General features: G+C 36.1%; 1 protein-coding gene across 5 annotated transcripts in view; it reads left to right on the forward strand.

Annotated features, from left to right (window-relative positions):
• The window catches only part of LOC132916461 (hypoxia-inducible factor 1-alpha-like), a 94,747-nt gene that overhangs the window by 72,274 nt on the left and 4,744 nt on the right, over window positions 1–17,729 (forward strand). For 4 of the 5 annotated variants that reach the window (XM_060976493.1, XM_060976494.1, XM_060976492.1 and 1 more), the window contains 11 exons: window positions 6,667–6,833; window positions 6,971–7,044; window positions 7,128–7,226; window positions 13,225–13,573; window positions 14,960–15,220; window positions 15,334–15,484; window positions 15,575–15,683; window positions 15,814–17,026; window positions 17,285–17,335; window positions 17,421–17,464; window positions 17,540–17,692. In XM_060976493.1, coding sequence (XP_060832476.1) covers window positions 6,667–6,833; window positions 6,971–7,044; window positions 7,128–7,226; window positions 13,225–13,573; window positions 14,960–15,220; window positions 15,334–15,484; window positions 15,575–15,683; window positions 15,814–17,026; window positions 17,285–17,335; window positions 17,421–17,464; window positions 17,540–17,692 — 2,671 coding nt within the window. Of the gene's footprint in view, window positions 1–6,666; window positions 6,834–6,970; window positions 7,045–7,127; window positions 7,227–13,224; window positions 13,574–14,959; window positions 15,221–15,333; window positions 15,485–15,574; window positions 15,684–15,813; window positions 17,071–17,284; window positions 17,336–17,420; window positions 17,465–17,539; window positions 17,693–17,729 lie in introns of those variants that run through there. The other variant, XR_009660101.1, reaches the window with a different exon arrangement.

The raw sequence follows: 17,729 nt of genomic DNA on the forward strand, positions 1-17,729 counted from the left end.
TCTCAAAGGATTAATTGCGACTCACATCGTTCATTTAAACAGAGTAATCGTTTCAATGTTCTATCACAATCGTGGATTAATATTATTCTACGCGAATCCTATAAAACGAAAGATCGACATCTTAAAATTAGAATATGAAAATATTTGACGTATAAGAAACAGAAATTCAGCAAACGGAACTATTTCACTAATACTAACGTTACAGTCTCCTATATCAAATCTTTAATTTTTTTTAATCTGATCTCCTGCTGCAGAACGCTGTCCGTTCGTACACTGACAATTCTGGTTCATAATGAAAATGTAGAATAAACAAACTGCGAACGTTCGCGAAATTGAATCAATGTTTCGAGCGTACGTTGCACACCGATGTATACATTTACGCATATTTCAGGGTAACAGAACAAAGCACGGAAGCAGTTAACTCCTACGTCGGTCGTGGAAGACCGCGCGACCTGACCATCGCAATTCTGTTCGAAACGAGCCACATCCCGGCGAAAGTGTTACTAATATTTTTTTAGTCTCGCCGGTGATAACGATTAGGTTCGTTGTACAGCTCGCGATAAGGATATTCTTGATACCAGATACTTGTCGAACTCTGTTCTATTTTCCGTCTCTACAAATATACTTTGCTTCGTAATCAACGTTATGCATCGTGTATTATAGATATATATACTTTGCACCAGACTATGGAACACGAGGCAAACCTGTACCACGGGATTATCACATTAAACCATGGAGTTTTATGCAAATTCATATTTTCTAGAATATAATTAAAGACATAGAATCTCGGTAGAAAGTTGTTTTACCTACCAAATATGTATTCTAGAAAGTGTTCGGGTCAAACATTCGCGCGCGTGTATGAGCGCTTATACCGTCCTGCCTTTATGATGATGATGATGATTTCAGTATTAATTATAGCTACCGCAAGTTCATTGCGTATTTATAGTTTTCTATAAACAAAGTATTCGTTCATTATACGAAAGTCAATCTCTCGCTATCTTATATCCGAGAGAAGGAGAAGCTGTACTTTGAATATTTTCTAATTTTCGAATAATTTCTATTTTTTCGTATGGTGTGCTTTTCGTGATAATTTTCCACTATCATCGATTCCTTTTCGTATCCTATTTCGTCGAGCTTCTCGAGATCGCTTCCTCATGGACTTCGACAATAACTGTCTGAAAGCATTGAAAGAGGAATTTTTAGCCAGCGCTATCTTGGACGATAACGCGTCCCAAGGCCGACGCAGGGATAATTGGCCAAAGTCATTTTAGCATTGTGTAACATCGGATAACCCTGACGCACTGATTTTTCGAAGTTTTCTGCATTGTTACGTCGATTACGGGGAGAGAAACGATAGATCTGGAAGAAAGTAAAGAAAGGGGAGGAGGAACAATCGTTCGGATGAAACGATTCGAGTTTCTGCAATTGAAAAATCTCGCGCGAGAATATCATTAGAATGGAAAATTAAAAAGAAACGGGTCAAACGATTTAATTGCAAATGTGATTATTTTAATTGGCTGAAAGCGATACCCCTGGCTGTTGTAACGTTATTGTTTTTTAGGAATAACGTTAAAATGAGATACATATGTGTATGTACGTGTGTGTGAAATTTCGAGCAATTTCGACAGTTTTGATCTCGTGTTGTAGAAACGCCAATGATTGCATACGCGATGGCACATGGTCGTCGACGATTGCCAAGTCGGCCACTTAGCCAGATACGCAACAGAAATATCAGACACCGGGCCAAAGTGTCAGTTGTTTATTGTCGCGAACGTAATTAACAAAAAGCTGATTGTACCGTTACTCCATATAAAGGCAAACTCGATACAATAATGCTGTTTTGCAGATGTGAGTTTCTTTTAACAGTCAATTAATTCTTTTAATTTGTTATAATTGTTACTGTTACTGTAAACTTTACGATAAGTTCGTTATAGTAACCAGTTAATTCGAAGAATTATAATATTATTCTACGCAGAAGGTTATAGAGTATTTAACGTGTAATCTTTTTCTTTATACCTAAAAAATATCGCAGCTTCGTAAATGAAACGAATTGTCTGTTATATGTATTTAACTCTTTATAAAGTTACATGTTAAAGTTACATATCGACGCGTATAATTTCTTTTAATTTTATTCAGTTTTACTTACCCCTACCGTTATATTATTACGTTCTTCACTTTTATTTCGTTTATACTTCGTCCATATCGTTTATTTATGATAATTATTATTCATCGGACTTCAGATTAAAGAAAAAGAGAGAATATTATATTCTTTGAAAAATGTAAATAATATCTTTTTTTTTAAATATGAAAAGTCAGTTGACTAAAAAATTTAATTTATTAAGTATTTCTCGTTAACTTTGTGACAAGATATTTCAACTATTGGCCAAAATGCGATCTTTCAGTTCATTCTATGAGATTATGAGATGCGTAGTACCGCAATTGAAGCCGCCATTGCATTTATGGCAATGATTCTATTATTAACTTAGACGTAGATTATAGTCATAGCAAAGACCTTGATTATTATATGCGCGTACACAACAGCTGTCCCATTACGCAAGAATATTAAAAAACAGAGATTTATGGTTTGACTTCATCACTTTCTGCATTCGATCATGGTACAAACGGGTTACGTTAATGTCCAACTCATAATTGGTCGTTGGATCTCATTTTTACTAAAAAAAGAGTCATTCGATTTTAAGTAATCGACAATTAATAAATATTATTATCGGTATTAATTTTACTATTAACCTCCGTGTTATAACACGAACAAAACTCAGACAAACCATTTATCATCATCTATATTGATCTCTTCAGGAACGAATTTATTATCATAAAACGTATTCCAAGTACTTTGAAATGTCTCAGAAAAATAACTGTCGCTTTTTTTTGGAATTATGTTCAAACGGAATGTACGCGTAGCAACGTTAAACGAGCATGAACAGGGTTAAATTAAATGAGAGATTTAAAGGAAAATCGCACGAGTGCATTTTTTCCTCTGAATCGAGATAACAAGGAATTCATAAGATTCGAATGTACGCGATTCAATCGTAAATTTCCCAGCCTTTATGACTATGTACAACAGTGTGTTAAGTAAGCATACATTTAAAGTCTAATTGTGCTTAATGTTTCCTCTGGGTAAAGATCTTATCTCTTTCCTAATTCCCTCGCATATAAAATAACTGCTATGATTTATCATCTATAGATAACAACGTATTTTTCTATATAATGTCTCGTACGTAAAGAATCTGCCGATAAAAATACAATTATTCATTAACTTATCACTAGTCAATTTGGTTACAGTATGAAGAAGTCGAGTCGCAACGGTCGATCATCGATTACTTAATAGTACGCCTACTCAAATCTTCGTGTGTTCTGTCTCTTTCTTCGCTATTAACCATGAAAATATAAAACGAGTCATAATAAATCGAATTTCAGCCACACAAAGTGCATAAATACCAACCAGTTTTTCAGCTTTCACGCAGGGAGCTGCTCGCCGAACTGTGAACCAGTTCGGCCCGTTACATCACCCACAGATAAGGTTCAATTTTACGTCAAGTGTTACGCGAGAAACGTAGACAAATCGATGGTACGAACGTTCGATGCAGTCGGAAAGACCGAACGTGTTGAACGTTTTATATAACCTTCGAATTTTGTTCTACCAACTCGTTTCAACGTACGAAAAAACCACGTTTCAAGGCTCGATGATGACACACAGACGCTGGTAGTTGGACGTAAAAAGCGAGAAATTCATCGGGAATAGACCGACGAAGAGGTTGGCCGGGTCATGCTGTATGGGTTCGTACAGCCTGACACGTGATGAATATTTCCCTTCGAATCTGCGTCAAAGTGAAGACGGTCGTTACGAGCTAGACCATTTCACCCGACGACTGCTTGATGGTCTATACATGTGACACCGCGCACCGTTTTTTCTCAATGCCTCCTTTTATCGTCGGACAGTTATTCAGACCGTGATCTACAATCGAGAATAGAAATCGAGAAGATCGTCGAGAGGGAAAGATCGTCGTTTGGTCACTGGAAACGAGTAGACGAGTATTTGATGAAGTAACTCTATAAAGTTACGTTTACTTGAAATCTCTTCGTTGCGTTAAGCAAAAAGGGAAAATTATTCGTAACAAGATCGTACGGTTACCCGTGTAAAATAGTAGCGATGTTCTGTTCTTTAACTGGAAAGGAAAAGGTTTGGAGATCGATTTTATTCCATCCTATTTATATATACATTCGTATTTGGTAACATAATGAATTTTTATTATAGAGATAATAAGATAACGTTTATCGTAAAACTTATCGTTGTTGAAATATTTAACTTTGTTCAGCCACCAGTACCTTTACTATGAAACACATTCGTATTATTTAGAATATGAATAAGTAATAGGTAGTAAGTAAAGAAACTATTTTATTCTAACGAAGTTACGTTGTGAAGTTTAATATTAAGAATTTACCAAGTTACAAAGTTAATTTCTCTTCCAATTATATAACTTTTGCAAGCAATGTTTTCGCAAATTACTTGCAATACTGGAGTACAATGAAGCGGATCGATCAACATCCAGTGTGTACACTAATTGAAAATTTGAATCAATATTGTTTGAACAATTTTTCATGTGCATTCTTTTCAAGATATTTTATACGTTATTCGCCGTTTCTACCATTCGACGGTTTCATTATTCGCTATACACGCGTCAGTTATTTGCATGTCCGTCATTTGTACGAAGAAATAAATCGCTTATTTAAATATCAAAGGTGAGAGGCAGTTGTTTCGAACGAAAGTTTAATTAAAATAAACTGTCCGTCGTATTCTTGATCTAATTTTTTTTTTCAAGTAATTTAATTATATTTAGTACGTTCTATTGGTATGAAACATACGTCGTTTGATCGAATTAGCGAAAACGTTCGAAATAAACTATACGTTAAAAAATAGAAAGATATGGAAGATGTTAATGCTCAGTGGACTACGTACACGCCCGTTATCTTCCTCAGCATAATAAAGAATAATTAAATCTTTCTGGCCTCGAAACATTCGGGAGAACTTAATTTATTACTAGTACATCGTGAATTTATATGCAAATTTACATTTTTGCGAATAAAGATACGGAAGTAGAACTTGAACAGAGATCTGCTTCGCCTATTAAAAATTTTAGTAAGAACCATAGTTTGAATATCTTATATATTCTTGCCTATTACATGCATTCTATGCATATTTGGATCTTTAAATTTCGCATGAATGCATAAAAGTCCGCAGTCTAATCATTAACGTATACAAATTTTAATATCGTTTTTGTACATCGTCCGATGAGTTCTCAGGTTTTACGAGTATACTGCGGATATTTATGCAAATTCATACTTTTACGAACTTTATAAAAAAAAAGAGAAAAAAAAAAGAAAAAGAAACTCAAGTAAAAAATCTTTCTATGTCCTGATGTATCCTACTAATATCGTTACAATTATCTATCAACATTGTAACGAGCGCTATATACGATTTACACGTTACGAGCCTCGTCCGAGTATTTTTACATTTTGAAATTTCCCATAAATGCGTAAAAATTCACAGTTTGTTTAAAAATATAAATTGATTTCCGTTCTGGCAAATCGTAGAGAGTTGGCTGCTCGAATTATTTTCGTGGTTACACGATGCTGCCAGTTGACACACACGGTCTCACACGAGTGAGGAAATTTGGACGTGTCGAAAAACATTGCATTCGCCAGGCTTTCTGCGTCTCACCATGAGAAAAGCATCAGACGAAACTCGATACGAAAACAAACAAGCTTCGTAGGGATTTCCCGATATCTCGAATTTCCCGCACGATCGCAGAGAATAGAAATTGCGTTCGGATTCGCATGGACCCATTCATGACCAAGCGACAGAAATAAGCATCGTTATCTAATAACAGCCGTGACATTTGCACTCTCATTGCCTCTATTCTTACGACAATGTGTAATTTCGCGAACGTTTCCTTTGCAGATCGGCTAGAGCTAATACCCACGTACGTATCGAGTACTTTCACGCCATAAGTGAAATCGTATTCTGATATATTTTGGTAGATCCTGAACGATGACCCATTAGGCCAGTTAACGAAATTGCCGAACAACTTGCACAGTGTATCCTTTCTCGTTGCTTTCCCTCTCTTTAACCGGTTGATTTTAACGAAACTTTTCGATGATCGTAGAATTAAATATGAACAGAGACATTTGGATTTGGATTTTTAGTCGTTTTCGAGTCGATTTCTATCGTTCGACGTGTAAGTGCGATGTAGTTGTTAATAGAAAGCGAAGCGACGCGTAAAAATGTAAAACGTTTCTAAGTAAAAATTAGATTCTCGTGTTCCTTGATCTTAACGGAGTTAAACAAGAACGAATAAGCGAATAAATTACGAAAGAACGGGGAAAAAATGGAAAACGTGGTATGTATTAGATCGATTAATTCGATTGATGAAGAATTAAGATTGCCTCTCTGTATTTTAAGACAGAATTCATTTACAAAGAAAGAAGAAAGTAGAGATTTAAAGAATATCGCGATGTAATCCCTTAATCCGTTGGCTTTTTATAAATCGTACAAGTGAATCGTCTCTAATTTTCGCATAACTGCTGGGATTAAAAGTTTCTAAAGATAGATGAAGATTAAAACGAAGCTCTTTCTCGTTTCTGTTACAGCAATCCAAGAGCGTCACGGAACATGGCAGAGAAACAAAGACGCGACAATCTTAATACGAATATCTCTGCGATGGCGACACTCGTACCTACCGTTGCCGAGAGTCCAAGGAAAATGGACAAGATATCCATCCTGAGGTTGGCAGCAGCCTTCCTCAGAATGCGATACAGTAAGTCGATGTAGTAATGTAGCAAGAATAGATTGAAATACGAATGTGTTTATTCTTCGATGTATTCTTCGAACATATAAACGCTAATAGTTTCTCATCTAATCGATTCATACGTATTGATTTGTGTACGTTTTCAGCGGTCGGTCGTGGTACACTTGACTTCCTCCCTCGAGAGCTTGGCGAGCTGGACCTGGAAAAATATATCGTCGACGTGAGTACTCGTAAATCGATCCAGTCCTGTTATCGTTACACACGTTTTGAACACGTTAAAATCGTTTTTGTTAACCGTAACAGAACTTGATCGAAAGCGGGGGGTTCTTCATAGTCATCACGACAACCGGGAAGATAGTTTACGTCAGCCGGCAGGTTCAGGAACACCTTGGACATACCCAGGTAAATTTTCTTTTACTCGTGTTCCTGCTATTTTATAAGCGAACGTTTCCAGACGGAAAAAATAGCTATTAAATGAAGTAAAATTTAGGCGAAATAAATAAATTACATCCGTGAGTAAATGTTGTAACGTGGTTCTAAAATCTAGCGAGATTGTAATGCTGACTACATGAAACTCTAAATTCGATCGATCGTCGAATTTAAGCGACGTTAGACCAAGTGTATTTACGAGGGAAGATCCTCGAGCCGCAAATTCGAAAACTTTTGAAACTTTGGGAATATGTAGAGAATATACAGGTACATAGTACTCAATTTTCTTTTTTGCTGTTCAAATTGGACTCGTTATAATATTCATCAATTTTCTACCCAATGATAGTCCAAATTAAAAGAAGTATCTATCGCTAGAAAATCCTTTCCCTGTCTCTTATAGTTGGCGAGTTATAACGCAAGATCGGAAAGTAAATTCTTCAGAAGTGGATTTCACCCCCTTAAAGTAAAGTTAGGTAACAAAAAAGATTGCATAATACACGCCTCTATATCCTCTAAGTATCTGCAAAGTTTCATAATCTTTTTAACTTGCGGCTCGAGTATCTTCGCTCTTTAGATGGAGTAAAAATTATTATATATATTATATAAAAATTAAACCTGGTTTCAACTCCAATAAACGTCGAGGTTGTACAACGACATATAACAATTCTAAGAAAATCGTGAAATTTCCAATAGTCTGGATAAATTTCTTTGTCTTATGTTTTAAGATTGAGATTTTTAAAATAAGTATTAAATAGAAGAGTACAGTGGATCCTTTGTCTATGACTTTATACCTGTTCTTCATCTTGCCTCTATCTTTTTCAGCCTTGCCGTACCATAACGTTGTTTCTCACGAAAAGTTTCTTCCCTCTAAAGTCCCTAGATAATCTGTTCATCGTTCTCTCTAAAACTTTCCTTCTCCTCGCTATCCTCTCAAACTTCATTCCCGGCTCTCATCGCACGCTATCCACCCTTAAAACCACACTCAGCCCATTCACAAACACACATATACACCGACACGCAACTTCTTATCCCGTAACGAAACAAACGCGAATCTTCGCGATTTAAGTCACATTCATTCACATAGGTCCACATTTTACTTTATCCGGCAACCCTATCTGCCGAATATGTCTCTTCCTACAAATTCAGAAATGAGAATCCCAAACTCTTGAAACGTCATTAGGCGGGAGTCTATGCTACGAAGATTTTTACATTATTACACAACGTATTTTATACGAACGTGAAATAATATTTGATATTTACACGTTTCGTGTTTTCATTCAAATATCTTATAACATAAAAGTGCGTTCCTTATATATAGTTCATAACGTTAGAACGCAGAGTTCAACGTAAATTAACGAGATGCTAACATCGTCGTTTGCAGAAGAAACAATTTGTATATTAAAAAAAAAGCTAGATTTTTCTATTTTCGTTAACCTACTGGGGAAAATTTGTTAAGAAGTTGGAGAAAGAGTTAGAACGTGGAGTTCAACGTAAATTAACGAGATGCTAACATCGTCGTTTGCAGAAGAAACAATTTGTATATTAAAAAAAAAGCTGGATTTTTCTATTTTCGTTAACCTACTGGGGAAAATTTGTTAAGAAGTTGGAGAAAGAGTTAGAACGTGGAGTTCAACGTAAATTAACGAGATGCTAACATCGTCGTTTGAAGAAGAAACAATTTGTATATTAAAAAAAAAGCTAGATTTTTCTATTTTCGTTAACCCACTGGGGGAAATTTGTTAAGAAGTTGGAGAAAGAGTTAGAACGTGAAGTTCAACGTAAATTAACGAGATGCTAACATCGTCGTTTGAAGAAGAAACAATTTGTATATTAAAAAAAAAGCTGGATTTTTCTATTTTCGTTAACCCACTCGGGGAAATTTGTTAAGAAGTTGGAGAAATAGCTTTTTTACAACTAAATGGGTCGAGTTAGCCTCTCGGTGACTTAATAATATCAAAAGCATTTGCTGCCTTACGAAACTTCCCTTTGTACGATTGCGGTTCCCTGCGATGCATTAATAAAAAGCACCGAACCAATTGCAGTTACGGTGAAACGTAGCTCGTGCCAAGGGTTCGGAATTATCGATCAAATGAACATAACCAGGCCGCCATGGTAACTGACGTACACCCGCAGTACCTTTTCAACGCGTTATGTCCTTCTGAAAATTCTATATAAACGAACGATTTTACCTGTCAAAAATCACTATATACATCGATTAACGAATTTTTCACATTTAATATTCTACCGGTATGTCACAAATCAACTCTAACGAATATAATATATGTACATATTTTCTTCCATAAGTTCCTCGTCTCGCTATCTCAGACTTCTCATCAGCTGCCTTTGATATTCTCTCAATACAAAACCGATCAAACGTTGCTGATTATTTACTTATTGCATATTTATTAAGAATCTGACTAGCGCCACAACAGGATTATCGATGATTAATAACATCATTCATAACATTTTTTATCTCGACGTAATTCCCGAATTTAGACCTCTAATTTCGGCTTTAATTTTATCTATTTAAAAGAAAAAATTCTTGATATCTTAAATCACGTACATCTGTAAATAACGGTGCTCATATATTCTCCTGAAATTCGATAGAAAACGATAATCAAACCGTAAATTATATAAATCGACGATAATTCATAGTAAGGCATCGTCGAGCAACATTAGATACGTGATATTTCAATTTTAAAACGGACGATTAAAAGTATAAAAAGAGAACTGCCATAAGTTTTTATACGAACATAAGGAACAACTAATCAGTGTTATTTTTAACTATGTGAATGATATAACGAGACTGCAGCATCTAGCGAATAGCGTGTTTGCGTAACGAAGAGAAACATCGATGAAAACGAAACATTAACTGTTCCTTTGGTCGTTATACCGGTTTATCCCGTGTTCCTGTATTTTCGTGCTTTTTCCTTTCTTTCTTTCTTTTCTTTCTCCTTTTTTTTTTATCCTTCTTATTCATTCATTTGTCATTCTTACGGGAATTAACCAGTTAGCTACGCGATTCGTGCTCGCTTTTCAATCGAATTGTTTACCGCACGTGTTCGGATTCGGATTATTTCGAACAGAATCCGCGGGGTTTAAATGAATACAAATACCGTGGCGTGTGTGATTTCAAGAGACAAAAAATAAAAAAGCGAAAGAGGAATTGAAACAAAATGGGAAAAAATGTTGCCACGTAGAATATTTCACCGTATAATGGAAAAGAAAGAAGCGTCTCATGCAACGACAAAGAGGAAGGAGGCAAAAGAAGGGAAGAATTGAATTGTAGGAGAAAAGTTTTACGTGGCACGTGTTCCACGCTTTCCCCTGGCATAGGAGGTTGAAGCAGTAAAAAAATTACTCGATTTTAACGGCAAGCGCAGTTAGTTATTTTACAAAAAAAATCTGTCGGAGGTCGATAAGCTTTTTCTCCTTTTTTCTTTTCGTAACAACTCGATAGCCTGTCGATGGACGTTTCGTTCCTATTTCAAAGCGACGTTTCGAACAGAAAAAGAGAAAAAAAAGAGCGAACAAGAAACATTGTAATAAGATACATCAGAGATTTTCCAATATTTTTGCTTCGATTTCTTCATAAAATAGAGAAAACGTTATTTAGACTTTATAATTCGCTGAACTCTAATTGTCGTGTATTTTTTGATTATGAATCTTCTTTGGCAAAATAATAAATACAGCGGCGTGGGATATGTTGACATTTCTTTCTGCCTTTTCGTTTTATTTGTATCGTTGAACGTCCTTAAAGCTAATGTTGCACAACTTACTCGTTGACTTCGCTTCGTTATTAACTTCATAACCGGTGTCCTCTAAGTGAAGGAACATCGAGCAATAATGAATAAAGTTTCCTCTGGAACTTTACATTATGGTATCCCGATAATTACGGAAACTACTATTGAGAACATTTTTAATATGGAACATCTCGGTTTCCAATCTCATCTGTTCCATCTTCGATGTACAATCGCATCGTTAAATGGTAAATGCGTTCACTGAGTACGTTTCGAACGATACGAATCTATATTTGCATACGATTGTACAATGTGTATAAATTAAAATAAATGTTACCACATTGATGATATAATCCTAATTATCATTAAAAGAAAATAGTCCAAGATTTTTTCGAGTTATAAACTTAACGACGGTAAGAACAAGCCCGACTATAACTTACGTATGAAAAAATGCACAGACTATATACTTAAGTTACAAAAATATACAAAATTTCCAAAGCAGAGAGTTAGTTATGGCGTGAAAGAGACCTCGGTTTTTTTAGGTTCCGTCTGATTAATCTCGCTCGTAAAAATATAAATTTACATAAACATTTGTAACGCTACGCGTTGTGTACAAAGCCGATCTTTGTACATTTTTTGAAAAAAGAAAAAAAAACGATATAGAAATAGATCTTGAGCGAAAATTATCCGTACGAGTACACGGCACAGTGATAAAAATCCAATCAGCGGTGAACGTGTTAGACTCAGCTCGGACGACTCGTCCCTTTTATCAAGCGTCTTCGTGCTTCATAGCCGCCCGAGCATACTACAAATACCAAAGGGAGAAGTTGCAACAAGTAGCACCAGGCGAAAGAAAGCAAAAAGCAAGCCACCATGGACGACGAAGCTTTTGCAGCTTCGACGAAGAAGCAAACGACGAAGACCAAACTCTGAACAGAGTCTGGCACCGTGAAAGGCAAAAAGTTCCTGTTCTATCGATCCACGTGGTTCTGTAATAGAGGAACCTTCGTGGCGTTCCAGATTCGAGCATAACGATAATTCGACGCTCGAGCGTAACGAACCTGATGTTCGGCCGAGTTCCGACTTCGAAAGCGTAAGGATACCAGAAGATGGTTGAAAGAAAGAAGAGGGCTAGAGTCAAGAGATGGAGAATGAAGGGAGATGAATGAGGCAGAGACACGAGAGACCAAGAGGAAAGAAGAAAACGAGAAAGAAGAGGATCGAGAGAGAAAGGAAGAAAGATGGTGGAGGCGGGGCGAAAAGTTGTTTGCGCGGGATCCTCCGGGTTTTTTAAGGAGATACTCACAATCAGCCGGTATTGTTCTCAAGGAGAAACTCCCCGCGGTGAAAACGAGCCCCGTCGCCGACGTGGTGCACCGCGTTGGCCACGATTAAATCGCAACTCCGCCATCGAGATGCAGGAGGAGACCGGGCAAGAACGCGTGGACGTGTAGCCAGTTTCAACGAAAGCGTTCGTGGAATTCGACGGAATCGGAATTCGAGCGGAGAAAAGCTACAAAAGTTCCAATAATAGCGATTGGAGTTGGATCTGAAGCAAGTCGATTGGTTTCGTTTGATCGTAGGTGATCGCAAGTTTGATAGATAGATTTAAGCTAGGTATAGTCGCTTGAGTACAAGGTATTTCATTTTTATTTCTATTCTATATTTCAGACGATATTCTATAGATATTCTATTGGCGGTCAAAATGCAGTGTCAAATACGGAATAGAAAGTAAAATCTTAAATTAAGTAATTCCTGCAAACAGTGCAAGTGGACTTAAGGTCCACTTAATTTTTAAAGGAAAGTCGTTTGTTCTGAAGTGATAAAGATACACAACATTTGCAAAGTATATGATGTAATAATTGCGAAGGAAGAAGGTGTATAAAGAGTTTGAATTTTCTATAATTTCAGCTTTCAAACAGAGCAATGTACTCTCGTCTACGTAAAACCAAGCGATCAGATGAATAAAAGCACTCGTGCGATCAATTTTTGAAACCAACTTTTTCCACATTTTGTTTATTTTATTAAATAGATTTAGTTCAGAAACTGAAATCAAGCAAATAATTCTGCTTAATTGTAATCATTATGTAACTCAAGATGTTCCATACTCCTAATCCTAATCCTTCTGTATCAATCTTTATCAAAGTATTAAACACTGATGTCTTCATGAAATTACAAGAGAAAGAAATCAATCGATAAACACTTTAAAAAATATGCGTATGGTATTGCAGGCGGATCTTTTAGGACATTCGCTGTATACCTTCATCCATCCCAAGGATCACGAGGAATTAACGAAAAACCTCACCCCAGATGAGATGCAGGGATTGGTGTCTTCGTCTACGCCGCATATCACAGATGGGGTGAACGATAATTCCAATTCGTCGGAAGACTCGACAACGCCGAAGAACGATAGGAAACAATTCCGAGAGCAGAGACGTGGCTTTGAACTTAGAATGCTGCATCATACAGCATCGAGGCGCGAGCACACGCGATACGAATGGTTCGAGATCTCAGGAATGCTCAGGCTGGCGGATGCTTGCAAAAATTCCGATTCGAACCCCAATCGAACGAAACATCGAGGTAAAGATGTGTACCGAAGCTCATTGAGATATCGTAACAGCATTCATAATCGTTAAAATCGAGGCTTATGGGTGTAAGTTGTGTTCTTTTGGCGAAAATGTCTCGATATTTTGCAAAGATCGTGACTAATTTCAGAAGAAGTCAAACAAGACACTGACATTAATGTACTCTGCCATTCATAAATCGCGAGTCACTTAGCACGTTCAAAATAAATGTATGTGAAAATGTTGTAATCACAAAACGTAGTGAGTACTTAGTATAATTTAGTTCTCTTTATAGTATGCGTGTTTGTTGACTTGTTTTGGAGATTTTACATTGATCCGTTTTACTATGCTTTATTTTTTACATTAGTAAATGTTTCATCACTTACGGATAGGATGCTTATGGTGATTTTCTATTAATAATTAATTACACATAACAGACGAGACAAGATGTTTGCATGGTTATTTTTTAATATTTAAATAATCGACTAAATGTCGACCCTTAATAACAAGCTTGTATATTACCTAAAATATTAAACTTAAAATCTTCTTCCAGAAGACACGACTTATACCCCTGAAAATGTAATTTTTATACTTTTATACTACTATGAAAGTCTCGAATCTCGAGCATAACAGTATTATTTAATTTTATCAATAATCCACGCTATATAACAATAATATAATTTTTGTCATTATGATTTATTCATATTCTATTCGATAAATTGTACTCATTCGTACACGAGGCGAACGGTCCATGGATCTTGATCGATTCAAGACAGAGACGTGTCGAGTTTCTTCCAATTCGGATTCTATGGGACTATGTTCCTCTTTTATCACGACACGTCAGGACCGGCAACGTTGGTTTTGAAACGAGTATCGCAAATATTTATCCTAGCCATGTATTTAAATTTAGACCGTCGCCTTCGTCGGCTAAAGGTGTAGGCGTAGTCGCAGATCCGTTCAATCGTGTAGATTCTCCGCTTTTAATCTCGTGAATTTACAGATTAGAACACGCATAAATGCATGTAGATGCGTTTTATATTTGAATACTACTCGTTGTTTTCCAATTGTTACCTCACGTTTTTCAATGATACCATACGAACAGGATTATATAGAAATCTCGAAGAAAAGATCTATTGGACACTTTGGTGAAAGTTGAATTAACAGCAAAGTACGAGACTCTGTTGATCGTTTTAATAAACACAAGTAGCAGATACCTTCAGTCAGAAGGCGATGTAATGTTGACCAGAAGAAACACGTTAGACTTTTGAAACTAGCGGAGCAATGTAGCTTAGAAAACACTTGTTCCAAAATGTATTAAATCGCGCTTTAATCGCTGGACCATTCGATTCCATGCAATTTGTATTAAACGGAAAATACTAAAGATTCTAATCTTCTTTTACAGAAATCGCATCGACCAGCAACGATATCGTTTTCGTGGGTGTAGCGAGGTTGTTGATGAGGCAGCCCATTACCAAAATATCGATCATAGACGCGAATAAGGACGAGTATATCACTCGACATTTGGTAGACGGCCGGATCATTTACTGCGATCACAGGATATCGGTAGTGGCTGGTTACTTATCAGAGGAGGTGTCGGGTATGAGCGCCTTCGGTTTCATGCACATGGAAGATCGTATCTGGGCGATGGTTGCGCTTCGTCAAAGTAAGTAGAAAAGCTTGCACTTTTTACAGTCCTGAATTTTTCTTCTAATTTTCTTCAGTAATTATTTTACGTTTCGTTGTAATTGTTCGAATAATTAATATAATAATTTATAGTGTACGATCGGGCGGAGACTTGCGGATCATCCTGCTACAGACTAACTTCGAAAACGGGCGAATCCATTTATTTACGCACTCATGGATATCTAGAAGTTGATAAGGATTCGCAAATTGCGGTGTCCTTCGTATGCATAAACACATTAGTATCGTAAGTATCGCGGTATATCTCTGGGATGACGCGAATTTTTCTTTTCTTAAATTTGTTACAAACAAATTTATGATATGGCTATTACGATAGGGAGGAAGAAGGTATCAAATTAATGAATCAAATGAAGAAGAGATTTTCTGCTACGATCTCTGAGACTATGAGAGCAATGATTCAGAATGACGATGCATCGATCGACTTGGTAATTTACTTTATAAATTTATGCGTAATGAATGATAAAATGTTTTAAGACAGAAATGGAAGAATATCATTGAACTAAAATAATTATTAGAAAATTATTAGAAATATTTAATATTTAATCATACTTGCAGGGCTCAGATTCCCAACATTCGAGAAGTAGTGTGGAGGATCCCTCGCAACTAGAGGACGCAATTACCTATCTAGTTAGCGATTTGTCATCGCCTCTTCCGGAGGATCGCCTCACAGCATCGGTTATGCCAAACGAACAATACGTAAAGGCTGCAATGATTTCGAAACATTTACCGCCAGCTGCTGCTCAAGCTCGGAAACTGGGCATTAAAAAGATCAATCATTATTTGATGGTACAAGGCAAAGCAAGTCGGAATCAAGCACAAGAGAATCAAGCAAATAATAATAAACACGATTCCAAAGAGAGGCAGGACAAATCAAAGTCACCTGAAAAAAAAATAACGCTACATGAAGTAACAAAACAGCACAATCTTCATGATAATTCACAAGACAACCAGAGTTCACCACAAATGACCAGCATAATCACCACAAATGAGGCGACTGTAGAAACATATATAAGTACCCAACGAAATTCTGGAATGTCTCATCTTGAGGCCTCTCAGAATGTGAATATTTTGAGTCCTACTGCAGCTGTCAAAGTCTCCACAAATGTTTCAAATTCGCATAATCTATGTAAAATTAAAGTTGAACGTGACATGGATACACCGACCGTGGATTCGTACATAAGTACTCAACGAGATTCTGGGATGTCTCATTTTGAGGTCTCTCAGAATGTGGATATTTTGAGCCCTACTGCAGCTGTCAAGAACCCCAAAAATGTTTCAAGTTCGCATAATCTATGTAAAATTAAAGTTGAACGTAACATAGATACTTATACGCATCAACAGAAGCCTGTGATGGATTATGTTGAAAATAATGTCGATAATAATATTACATCTGACTCGAAGAATCATCCACTGAAGAGGATATATAGCGACGAAGATACTAATACAAGTTGCAGTAAAAAAAGACACAGTAACGTTCCTTACGCGTCATCTGACTCAAGCGACGATCAACAGAATGTTTCATGCAAGTCTTTTATTGACCAGGAATTTTCAGAACTTTCATCGGACTTCAATCAGTACAACAATATAGATCCTCAGTCGATAAATGTTGCGGAATCTCCGAATTCAATTTTAAACGACGTCATTGTCGATTATCAACAGGTGGATTCTAGCGTACCGTTTATATCTCCGAATCTGGATGACGAATTTAACCGCCTTCAGGATCTGAAGGACGATCCATTGCTGAATCCAGGCCTGGGCGCAAATCCAGGTACCGAACTGAGTAAAGTAACGCTGCATTCATCTACAAACAAAGTAAACAAACAAATTATGTATATTGCAAACAGTGGGTGGTACTTTTTTCCATTTATATTTCAATCGTAAAAGCTTTCTGATAAAATTCTATAATTTTAAAATGTCAAAAATATATACATTTAAATGTCCAAATCTTTCTCTTATATCTATCTCTCTTGTGGTTCTTTTTGTTTACGTTAGGTTTCAATAAATGATAATTTAAAATCTTTTCCAGATATTATAATGAAAATAATTGATGATTTAAGATATGTACCGATTCTTGAAAGTAAGTATATATATACTTATTTGTTATACAATATTAATACGTATCCAGATGAATTTTTCAAATTATTTTTTTTTTAATATTTCAGATCCCTTCAATGAAACGCAAGTACAACAACTACCTGATAATAATGTAAGTGTAGATCGTTAAAAATGTAAATGTATAGTATTACAGAATATATATCGATTATTATTAATTTTATAATAGATCATCAATAAAGAGATAAAAAGGAAACATCTTCAACTCATGAATAGCATAGCATTACAAGAATCAGAGCTCAATAATATAGAAAGAGACCTGAAAAATCCAGTTCTACGAGCAAAGAGGGAAAGTCTAACACCACAAATGGGGTCCATACAGGTATGGATAAAAGAACAATTTCTAATTATAATCTTCT

Source organism: Bombus pascuorum, chromosome 2 (genome assembly GCF_905332965.1).
Source record: "Bombus pascuorum chromosome 2, iyBomPasc1.1, whole genome shotgun sequence".
NCBI lineage: Eukaryota > Metazoa > Arthropoda > Insecta > Hymenoptera > Apidae > Bombus > Bombus pascuorum.